The sequence below is a fragment of the Crotalus tigris genome, unplaced genomic scaffold (genome assembly GCF_016545835.1).
Source record: "Crotalus tigris isolate CLP2741 ecotype Arizona unplaced genomic scaffold, ASM1654583v1 scf7180000017737.1785205, whole genome shotgun sequence".
NCBI classification, from domain to species: domain Eukaryota; kingdom Metazoa; phylum Chordata; class Lepidosauria; order Squamata; family Viperidae; genus Crotalus; species Crotalus tigris.
Genome location: NW_024096603.1, coordinates 144,374 through 156,883, shown reverse-complemented (window position 1 = coordinate 156,883; position 12,510 = coordinate 144,374). Strand labels below are relative to the sequence as shown.

The window sequence follows — 12,510 nt, the reverse complement described above, 5'->3', positions numbered from 1 at the left end:
CTATTTGCAGGTATTTGTATTTTGTGATTTCCTCCAGTTCCTTTTCTTCCATTCTGCTGTCAACATTTAGCATTCAGACTTTTTTGTCTTTCTTACCAAAAGTTGTTAAGTCTGGAGTATTTTACGGCAGGTGCTTGACTGTTTGAACTCTGTGTACTGGCCATGTCATTTGCCTTGCCATGTCTCCTTTCTATTCTTCACTTGATCTTTCTTATAGGTCACTTTATCCTCTTCGATATTCAGTAAGCCTTCAGGGTGATGTAGCTCTGGTGTATCTTCTTTCCTGTCCTTTAGATATTCTTTCAGTGATGTTTTTCATGGTGGTTGTTGTTTGTCCAGTCAGCCAGATATTTAGACTGAATTTGGCATTTTTATCCACTTATTGAGTCCTTTTCCAGAACCTGGAATGATGATGATTAATTTATGTACATTTAACATCGTTGCCCATTCTTATAGACTCTGGGTGGCTTACAACTATGAAAGAATCAAACCTATTAAAAATATACAACTCCATAGACTGAAACAACCAAACAATAATACATCAAACCAAACCAGGTTTCCCACTCCAGTCCTGAAATCAAAGCCAGGTCTTAAGAACCCTAGGAGAAAGAGTAACTGTCTGTATTTCTTGAGGGATTGCTTGGCAGGCAGAAATAGTTGCCAATAGGTAATCTGTTGGTATCTAGCACCCATGCCATAAATAACTTTATAGGTAATGACCAACACCTTGAACTGAACCTGGAAGCCTACTGACAACAAATTCAGCTTATGTAGTATTAGTGGCACATATACTGGGACATACAGTGGCATACCATATTTGGAGGTGATTTAAAGCTGGATATCATCAATGCATTGTTGAATGCTGAATTGATAGTTTAATGTAACAATTAAACAGGAGAGGGGAGAGTGTCAAACTGTGAGACATTCCACCATAAGGGGCTCTCTTTCTCTGTCCATCAATACCATTGAAACAGCTCATTCAGAAGGATAATGTGCTTGATAATATCAAACGCTGTCTGCATACTACTGTATATCTCAGTCTGAAAACTGTCTGAATCATTTGTTTCTGTCAAGATCCTCTGTAACTTGTTGTTTGACCATGAAGGAAAAATTGAAAACTAGATGATAATTTTTCAGACTGGAGAATCCAGTGATGTCTCTTGAATATGGGCTGTATTACTGTCTCCTTCAAAGCAGGCAGATCTAGTCCCTCTCTCAGAAACAGATACCACTTCCCTTGGCCACTTCCCAGGCAGTGGTGGGATTCAAGTATGTGAACAACCTGTTCTCTGTGTCGATGCTGTTTCTGGAAGTCCATTCTGGGCCTGGGCAACAAAAAATTAGCTACCAATTGTGCTGAAGTGGTGTGAACTGGCTGAATCCCACCACTGCTCCCAGGCCACCTTAGCAATCCAGGAAGGTCCAGGCCCTAACAAACAGGTGGCTAAACTAACATAGATCACAGCATCAAAGTCAATCCAGATAACCTCATAAGATTGTGCCCTGAGAACTCAATTGGACTTGCCTAGTTGGAGTCCTATTCCAAACAAATCTGAGCAACTTTATTCAACAGAGACCATACCGTAAATATTCTTCGCTGAAGCCCTGCAGATGATCCTGTGGCCCAACCTTACCCCCCCCCTCCGTTGTTCCCTAAAGTTAGAATGTTCCAAAGCAGTATTCAGCATTATGAAATAAAGCATTTAAATTCAGTGTGGAACTTGTATTGTTAAACAGGTTGAATTTTCCTTAGTTTTTCCATTTCATTCTACCTGTACATTGAATGCTAATATTTATGTCTTCTCTCTATTATAATTAAGGAGAATACTATATTACTTCTTTGAATTGTACAAGGAAAAGGAAAACAAAGTACAGATAGTCTTCGACTTACAACAGTTCATTAAGTGACCGTTCAAAGTTACAACAGCACTGAAAAAAGTGATTTATGTCCATTTTTTTACACTTATGACCGTTGCAGCATCCCCATGGTCACGTGATCAAAATTCAGATGCTTGGCAACTGACTTATATTTATGACAGTTGCAGTGTCTCGGGCTTATGTGATCCCCTATTGCGACCCTCTGACAAGCAAAGTCAATGGGGAAGCCAGATTCACTTAACAATTATGTTACTAACTTAACAACTGCAGTGATTCATTTAACAACCATGGCAAGAAAAGTGATAAAATAGGGCAAAATTCACTTAACAAATGTCTCACTTAGCAACAGAAATGTTGGACTCAATATGATTGTAAGTCAAGGACTACCTGTAATTAGCATTTAATTTTCTCGCCAACTCTGTATTGAAGGTGTTGGAATTGCTGTTTTTAGATTTACAGAAATGTATTAGTTATTGGGATAATATTTGAGGCACATTTATAAATATTGCTTTGGAGCATTCCAGTTGTCCAGCATTGCAGCTGTCAACATGATCAGAAAGCAAACATAACTCTTGTGATGTGTACTAGCATTGTGATTAGGCAATTGTGGTGCACTCTGCGGGGTTAGGATAAAACTGTGGAGCTATCTACCAGTCTTAAAATTCACACACCACTAATCAAACTAAATATAGACAAGAGGAAAGAGCAGAAGCTAAATCTCTTTTTTAAAAATCAGCCAGCATCAAATCTCAAATGCACTTTCATGTAGTTCAAAGTGCAGTTTTAGAATAATCACAATGTTTCCAGGGGCATCTCATCCCAGAACTATACACATATTATTGTGATCCCGTCAGTCTAAATGATCAGTATTGCAACATATAGCTTTTCAGTGAAAGCCTGCATTCTTTTTTAAAAAATAAATACATGAATATTTTGATAAAAAGCAAAAAATATTTAAGACAGATATTTCTCTTATCTAGCAGGGCTATATAGGTTATATAGGGGACAATACCAGAAAAGCACTAGGACGGAGTTTTCCTGGATGTTTATCAAAGATATACTCTGAACTTTCTTATATAAAACACACTAATTTTGTCCTTTTGTCATTAGAGCAGTGTTGGGATTCAAATATGTGAACAATTGGTTCTCTGTGTGGATGTCGCTTCTGGAAGTCCATTCTGGGCCTGGGCAATAAAAAATTAGCTACCGGTTCTGCTGAACTGGTGTGAACTGGCTGAATCCCACCACTGCATTAGAGGTTTGGTTCCATATCAAATATGAGTGGACTAGTTTTAGTAGACATTAAAATATAAAAATTCTGTCACAGCTAAAACTTCAGTGGAGTTGGTAAATTTTTTTTAATAATAATGTTTAATAAAAGTGTTAGTTGTAACAGGAAAATGCAAACTAAAAAAGACAAATGAAAAAGGTGCAAAAAAGAAAAGAAAAAAACCTCTAAGAAAGCAATTTCCCATCCTCATCACAAGTATAAACAATTTTATAATCTCTCCACCTTTTTTTAATTACCAAATATAAATCTCTTCATCCCATAACTCATCTCTTAACTGTAGGCAAATCTAATAAATAATATCTTCTCCAATCCAGGTGTCAGCAAAAAAGTCCAAACAGAACCTAAAATAAGATTAATTAACATATATGAAACTCAATATTCTACATCTCAATTTTTAGCTGTAAGCAGAACTACATTTAAAAGGCAAAAAGTGGTCCCCAAAACCTGATGTTTAACATGACAAAGAGGGACCATTTCCCCTTTATAAAACAAACAAACAAACAAACTCACAAATATCCTTTACTTCTGGAGTAACTTTAGGGAAAAAAGCTTAAACACCGTGTTAACTTAAGCAAACCCAATATAAAATCCATTCCATTCCAAATGCCAACAGTTCCGAAGAAAAACATCCAAAATAACAACATATCCCACTCCCATTAGATCAACAATCAAGAAGCAAGTAATACCCCAATTAAGGGACTGTCAAACAAGCTAAGAATAAACAACAGCCGGGTCAAGGAATCATCAAGACCACTTCTACCAATATTGACAGGGAAAGCAGTAGTAAAGTAAGGGCAGACCCCATTGCCTATTAACATCAATAATGTTACCTAGTTTGGTAATGAATCATTCCCCAGAAAACTACCAAGCTCAGATAGTACCAAGGAACCCACATATTCCATTCAAATAAACATTCCATATCTCAACTCTTAATGATAAAGAAATCCACATTTAGCAAAATATAAAGTAACCCGAGGTGGCGCAGCAGTTAGAGTGCAGTACTGCAGGCCACTTTAGCTGACTGTGTTCAGCAGGTCAGTGGTTCATATCTCACCGGCTCAAAGTTGACTCAGCCTTCCATCCTTCCGGGGTAGGTAAAATGAGGACCCAGATTGTTGGGGGCAATGTAATATATATATATACATTGCTTACTGGTGTACACCGCTTAGAGAGTGCTTGCACTTAAAGCGGTATATAAGTCTCATAAATAAATAAATAAATAAATAAACCCCAATTCTCCTTTAATGAGATGCTTGTTTGCTTCTTCCAAAGAAGGAGAAAATGTGCCACTTGAAGTTTGTTACAGACATTGTGTTTTCATAGTTGATCATTTAAAACATCAGAGAGAAGCTTCTAAATAATTTACAACCTGTCTTTTCCATTTCACTCAAGCAGCTATTTTCTGAAGAGGGGATGCCCTCTCACATGCCACTTGGATATGATTTACTCTTTATTAGTCTAGCGAAACGTGACAGGCTCACCCAATCTTTCAAAAAGTATTATTTCCAAGAGAGTTTTACTGTTTCTCTGCAAATAAGATAAAATAAACTATATTGACAGTAAGACTTACTCAAATATATTCTCAGAGACCGTATTGTAATTCATTGCCCTCCAGAGCATTTTGTTTTTGAAGACTAATAAAAAAACGGTTAAATAAAGGCATATCTGTTAACATGTCAAACATGAAGTTACTATGTGGTGATGAGCTCCTATTGTGGTTACATTGAATCAATGAGACTTGGACCAACCAAGGCCTATTCAAACATTTATTCCTTGTCCAATGTAGTATTTATGGCTTGTTCCAAATACTACAAACATATATTTTTGACATAAGGCCTGATTCAGAAATTAGTTTGCCACCAAGTGCTTTGATTCCACTCTCTCCCTACAGCTACAGAAATTGCTTTAAAATAATAATGCAAGAATGTTGAAATCATGATGATCCATATCAACTCATATCTATTAGGATATTAATTTATTGGTAGTTCTAATTCTGAGGATTAAAATTGCCTGAAAAATTAATTATAGTGTGCAGCATGAAAGCTAAATAACTAAAAGTTTTAAAGCAAACTAAATTACTAAAAGTTTTAAAGCAAAGTAGATGATAATAATCGGGAACGTTATTTCATCATTTTTATTGCCACAGGATATTAGCATTATGCTTAATACAAAAAAGGAAATCAATATAATGTTTCATAAAGAGATCTTCATACTAGCCTTTTAACAGGATATTACTTTTCTGATAAATTTTGTAGATACATTTCTTATTAAAATGATGAGTATAAAGTTGATAGCTTTTGATTAGTGAAAGATTTTGATTATCCTGAAACCAAAAGTATAATTATAGGTTGTAATTTCTAATGTCTAGTCAAATTTTGTGGAAATTAAATCTATTTAATTTTCCCTGGCTATTAAAACAATTATTCTTGTTTTCTTGTATTTATAATTTCAGTCTTTGCCAAGCTAGCCACCTCCAAATTTGTGGAACCATCTCTAGTCAAAATCTCTGAGATTATGAGATACATTGTTTGATACATTTGGAAACATTGGATTTTTTCTGTGAAACCAATATAGAAATATGTCTTCTGTGGCAGATTGGCCTCATGGGAATACAGTATGTCCTACTCTTTCAAGCATATTGTTCTGTGAATAAGAAAAAGATTAGATGTCAACTTCAAAGAGTATAGTATTATATTCTCTATACTCACTGAACTACAGGGCACTCAGTATTTCAATGTTTTGGAATTTTGAATCAATGTGTGTCAGTACAGTACAGTAGACTTTCTCTAAGCAACACATGAATGTCCTCATTTTAGACAATTATTTTTTAACCTAAAAATGCTAGAAATAGAAGTGTTAGAAAAATCTCTCAGTTGCAGCAGATTAAAAAAGAATGAACGAATGAACATGTTTATAGATTTGCTGAATATGCTGAAGACAATAATTCATATATTTCTTAATCCAAAGTACTCTATGGTCAAAAATTCATATACCTCTCTTAATGCAGAGTACTCTATGGTCAAATGTTTATTAATTTAAAAAGATCTCTGCACTGTAGTATTCTGCATTATTAGTATATTTGACATATTTGGAAGTTCTGTTCAATTTTTTTTTCTTCTATTCAGTCATGTCTGATTCCTAGAGACTACCTGGACAAGTCCCTGCATTTTTCTTGGCAAGGTTTTTCAGAAGTGGTTTGCCATTGCGTCCTTCCTAGAGCTGAAAGAAAGTGACTGGCACAAGATCACCCAGCTGGCTTTGTGCTTAAGATGGGACTAGAACTCAGTCTCCTGGTTCCTACCTTTATGTCTTAACCACTACAACAAACCAGCTCTCTTGTTCAAACTATCTCATTGCATCATGTATTGAAATGTATTTTTAAAAATTATATAAATGAATGTTATTTTCTGATGATATTCTGGTTACTCATTGAAAATAGTTAGCAGAAATCAGTACTGCTTCCTGCTGATCCTAAAATAAATTATTGGTTATTTTATATTTTTAGAAAATATGTATATATATATATATATATATTTTTCAGGTTTGGGATGCTGTGGATGAAGGACGTTGTTTGAAATCATACTTTAACCATACCGGTGCTGTCCGAGCTATTCAGTGGTCTCCCTGTGGAAGAAATGCACTGAGTGGAGGGTTTGATTTTATGCTTCATTTAACAGATATTGAAACAGGTACTAAGTAGTCAACACTACAATGTGGCTAATATATAAAAAAATACCTTTATAGTATTTGGGGGTTGGAAACACAATGCCATCTTCTTACTAACTGGAATATTCTGCTAATTAAAAAAATTACAATTAGGTATTTTGAGAAGTTGTCTTCTCTAGGCTAAATTATTGTTAAAATCTTTGATTTCCATGGGCAGGGACTTTTTGATGTGAAACTGTTTTATACATTGTAGCTGCAACATGTTTAAGAAGTTCTGATTCTGGTTTAAAGGTAAGAAGTTACAATGTTGAGTCCTACAGTCAGCTCTTCCTTTCCCTGGGAAAACCACAAAACTGTTGGCTGCTCTGCATAATGATGTAGCAGTGTTTTTCAACCTTGGCAACCTTAAGATGGGTGTACTTCCTCTACCTCACATCTTAATATTGTCAAGGTTGAAAAACGCCATGGTAGAGGCTTGTAGAGGTGATTAGAGAAACAAAGGAACTCCAGAGTTAAGTTAGTTATACAAAGGAACAAGAAGTGCAGCAATACACAAGTGAGACTGAATGTGGATAGGGAATAAAACACCAAAGTAACAAAGAGGAAAAATGTAACAATATTTGAAATACAAAGAATGAAGAATAAATTAAATATAGGTAGGCCTTGACTTACATCCAAAGATGAAATGAGAGAAGCAGAGAAATCAAGATGTACAATATATCAGTGGCAAGAAAGCCATGATAAAGTACTATGCAGTGATTGCAAGGCAGGGAAGATAGAAGAAGATTGGAGGATTTGGGGCCTGTAAGGCAGAATATAGCTCACACCAGATACCCCATTGGGCTGTTCCACTTCAACCATATTGTGGTTAAGCAAGATATTAATACACAGACATTATCTCTTTCATAATTTTCATTCTGTGTAAAACTCTTGAAGAACCTGAGAAAGAACCTTTGGCCCAGATGTTGAGCGCAAGCAAGAAAATTAGATTTTGTGCTTCTTGTAACAAGTTCTCCTTTTAAATTCCACAAAGTGTTGTTCTTGAAGAGTTAGCTTTCAAAAGCATGTTAATTTTTTTTTCTTAGTGTTTGACCAACCTTTACAAAAATGTGCTGATACATGTTGGAGGATTCTTCAATATTTAATTACTACACCTGTGTGTATGTTTATGTGTGAGCATGAATACACACAACATAAATTAGTTTACTCTGAGAATCCCCATTCTCCTTTTCTTCTTTATCATTAATGTGCATCTCTCACAAAGATGTCACTAATACTTTCAGCAAAAACCAACTTGGTACCAGAAATCAAACTGAGTGCATTCTCACTTGAAAAATATGAAGCCAGCTGTTCAGATTAGAACTTAATTACAGTTCATTCACCTGTCTTCATTACTCTCCATCAGCACAGAGCTTATTTCATTACTGATTAATTTCATTTAGATATATTCTAGTCCAAGTTTGTGAATTCTTTTTTTTTTAGAAAACTTTTTCATACAGGTTAAGAGACACTTTTGGAAAACAGGCTTGGAAGAAATCTGGCCTGATTTCCTTGTTGCAATTATTTAGGTAAATTGGGGTAAATTACAAGTTTGTAAACTATCACTCCCCCCCTCTGCTTTTTAAGGGCAGTTTTCTCTAACTTGGCACTATATAGAAATGCAGGTTGGTAATTTTGAAAGTGCAACACCTCTGGAGATACCTGGTTGGAAAGGCTGACTTATGACCCTGTGTTATATGGAAGGTATAGCAGCACAATTTTTCTACGCTTTGGGGTATTTATGAAGTTCCCAGTCAAGTAGTGAGAATCTTTGTTCCTTTAATTACTTAAGTGTAATTACTTAATTTTCAAGGGGCTATAATCAATCTCTGTTACTTCTTAGATCTTTTAATATCTTCCCAGTAGTTTGGAAATGAGTACCTGCCATGCTTAAAACTGAAATGTGATTCTCAGTGATCCAGCAGAGATAATTGAGTCCCAGGAAGAGCAAATTAGCATCTGATGGGATACAGATAGATGATGTCTAAGGAGAGGTTGATGTTTAAGGTAGCAATATTGACTCATCAGGTTGTTTACCACAAGGCATTTTGGAAGATATTTTAATAAGTGTTTTTGAGGACAGGTCCTCATGATGTTGATTTCATCTCATTCTCAACCCACTGCTGAAGCTGTGATATTTTTTTCCTCCTTGTGGACAATATAGGATACCAGTTTGCTCATTTCCTATTTCCCTGGCAAGTCTGCTGCAGAAGTGCTTGCCTTCTCCTCCTGTGTATTGCAACTCCATAGCCAGTTTGGCTTTTGCTGCAAGAAAGACTGGATACTGCTCTTTTTCTGTTTATCCTGGTCTGTCACACTCTTGGTTGATCAGGAGATCTATCACCCAGGAATTGGTTTGTGTGGTTGTTACTTGAATGCTGTGGAGTACACATACACCAATGTAGAATGGAAGTAGGAGAAGGAAGAGCTTTTTGTGTGACCAAAAAAACAATTCTCAGAGGAAATTAGCTTCAGGAGGATAAAAGGAAAATAAGATCTAACAGTGCTGAAAGCCCTCTGACTCAGATTTGTCTACTTTGAATTTCAACCCCAACTGCTGTATCCTATATTCAGGAGAACAATTGATTGCTGGTATTCCAATCAGTAGATGATACCGGGCAGAAGACAAAAGATTGGTGGGGGGATCTTCCAACTGTTCTGAAACTACCCCTTCTCCAGCAGGATGGCTGTAGAGTCCACTGGATGGGTTCTATGTCAGCCTTCCCGCCCGACAGACTAGGTCAAAACTTTGGCCACACCCTTCCTTTGGGCGTGACTCCAGTTTTGACTTAGTCTCGAAGCCCGTTAGCAGCAAAGACTGACTTAATTCCAGATTTAGAGATAAAATCCTCCTCTCTCTCTGCTAAATTTACCAATTGACTAAAAGGACTCACAAGAGTCGATCTCAGCTTCTGGCTCGGAGTTCCGAGCATCCGGCAGATCTCCGTTTCCTGAGGGCGTCTTTCCGAGGAGTGGTGAGAGTATCAAAAAAAAAAAAAAAAGCCTGAGTTGCGAGAAGCAGTGGAAGCATTTGGGAGCACTCGCTGCCCCCTTGTTTTTCCCTGATCAGCTGGGGCGCGTGAGGCTCCGAGCCCCCAAAGTCTGTTAGAGCCGCGGCGCTACCGACGGCTATACAGGGAGGCGAAAAATCGCCAGTTAACGGGAGACGCTCCCCTCGGTCTACGGCCATCCACTTTTAGCCCCAGGTACGCCAGAATCGCTTGGGAAAGCCGCGGCGTTCCCAGAGGGCACAACACGAAGATCCGTGCCTTTTTAGGGCACTCCACAATTTACCTCAGCTGGCAGAGCGACCGTTGGGGCGAAAATCGCCATTTTGAACCTCGTAGTTCTTCTTTGACAGTTTAGTTGGAAGGCGTGGCCTTCGGGCTAGACTCCATTTTGGGTGCACTACTTGTAGCCTCCATTTTAGGTGGGTCACTCACTCGGAGGTATTACCAACAGCTTATACAGTTTACAATAAAAAAAAATAGAAGAGATAGAGAGAGGGGTAGTAAAGAAGAGTGAAAGTTAGCTTATGCTTACACCCTGTGGTCTGTTTTAACAGCCACATATTGGGGAATAAATATTTACTACGCCAACAAGCGATACTTCTAATAATCCTGGGCCATCGCAATTGCCCTTGGTGAAGGAGAGGGAGGAAAATTTTGAATTGTTCCACTGTTCCTTAGGGTGACCTTTAGTCACTGCCCCACAGGATCCCTCCTTCCAAAGGGACCTGTCTGTCCGGCCATTGTTTTTTTCTGTGCAGAATAAGCCTTGCAGGCTTCAATTATCTGCAACCGATCTGCGTACAGTTTTGTTCCCCACTCCAGGTATTGCCTACTCGGGGTACCTGGCCACAATGGCAGACAATGTCTCGCATTCAGCTATGCAGGGTCCCCAACTGCCCCCCCACAACAACAAAAACGCAGATCCTCAGAATCTGAGGTGGGGGGGAAGAAGAAAGCTAAAACAAAGCACCTTACCCAAAGGGGACCATCCAAAACAGCTGAGCGAGAGGCCTCGAGGAGACATTTGGCTCTAGAAAGACAATTTGCCAGGGCCCAGAGAACCAGTTCCAATGGGGCGAACATGGTTTCCCCTGTCCCATTGGTGGCCCCCACTCCGGAACCTACTTCCCAGGAAGTTCTTAGAACTTGGTCTCCTCTGGGGGAAACCGAACAGATGGACTCCTCCCACTCCTCTTCACCAGCATCCTCACCAGACCATACTCCCACTGTAGCTTCCCCTATGGACAGAACTCAGGAGGACATATGGTCTGCCCAATTTCAGGCATTCATGCAGGATGCCTTTTCCCAGTTTATGGCTTCTAAAGGTCAAGTAGCCTTTCAACCATCCCTTAAGGGACGAAGCAAGGCTCCGGCTACAAATATTTCTAAGACCTCCTCTCAAATAGGAGAGGGAGAATCATTAGACCTGGACATGACTGATATGCCCCTTTCGGAGGATGAGGGGACCGCTCCTGGGCAGACAACAGGCTCTGGCCTCTTTGATCCAGCTCTTCTCAAATCACTTTTAATAAAGGCAGTCTCTACGGTCAATCTGACCTCAGTGCAGGAGGAAAATCCTTCCACAAGTAAGGAGGCAAACCCCCTTTTTGCCAAAAAAGTAGCACAGGACAAGTACATTCCTTGTCCAGAGGTTTTCCGCACCTCTGTAGAGGAGCAATGGTTTTCCCTAGCAATGCCACCTACACCGAACAGTGTGGAAAGGAAGCTTTTCAATGTGTCTTCTTCCTTTTCTGACATGCTAGACGTCCCCACTGTAGACAGTCTCCTGATTTCACTATTCTCCACTTCTGCGATTCCAGGAGACATGGCGGAAGCCTTGAAACCAGAGGAAAAGAAATTTGAGCACTCCCTCTGTCATTCCCACATGGCCGCAGCCTGGGCGGCCAAGGCGGCAACTTCCTCGTCATTCTTCGCCAGGGCCTGTATTACGTGGCTTCGTGAGCTGCAAACCACTGTGCCTCCAGATCAGGTCAGAACTCACCAAACTTTGGCCAAGATATTGGCTGCCTCACAATTTATGGCTGACGCCTCACTTCACGCAACCAAGTACGCAGCAAGGTCAATTGCGGCCACAGTAGCCTCTTGCAGACTACTGTGGCTCAAAAATTGGAAAACAGACCTAAAGGCCAAGTGGCGTCTATCGACCTCCAAGTACAGTGGGTCACTCTTGTTTGGATCCATTCTGGATTCACATGTAAGTGAGAGTAGGGACAAAAGGAAGATTCTAGTCCACCCATCAAAGAAACTAGACAGGAGAGGCACTCAGGAATTCCGGAGACAAGGTTTCCGTTCAGGAAACTCCTGGGACTGGAGACAGCCCTTTCAATCGGGGCAATCCTGGGACTGGTCTAGAGGCTCACGATCCTTCTATTCGAGACAGGATCGTTCACAGGATCGCCCAAACATGGGAGCCAGAGGCCAATTCCAATCCAGGCGTCCCTTCAGAGGATCGGGAGGTCGACCCTTTAAACGTTCCAAGTGACGCCAGGCAGGGTAATCCCATAGGGGGTCGGTTAGGGAATTTCATCGAGGTCTGGGAGCAGACACTACCGACGCCTGGGTATTGGAAACAATCAGGCATGGCCTGACCTTAGATTTTTGCTC

At 39.3% G+C, this 12,510-nt stretch overlaps 1 protein-coding gene across 1 annotated transcript in view; it reads left to right on the top strand.

Annotated features, from left to right (window-relative positions):
• The window catches only part of WDR25 (WD repeat domain 25), an 81,404-nt gene that overhangs the window by 24,718 nt on the left and 44,176 nt on the right, over positions 1 to 12,510 (top strand). The window contains exon 3 of the mRNA XM_039339671.1: positions 6,711 to 6,858. Within this exon, the coding sequence (XP_039195605.1) occupies positions 6,711 to 6,858 (148 nt within the window). The remainder of the gene's footprint in view (positions 1 to 6,710; positions 6,859 to 12,510) is intronic.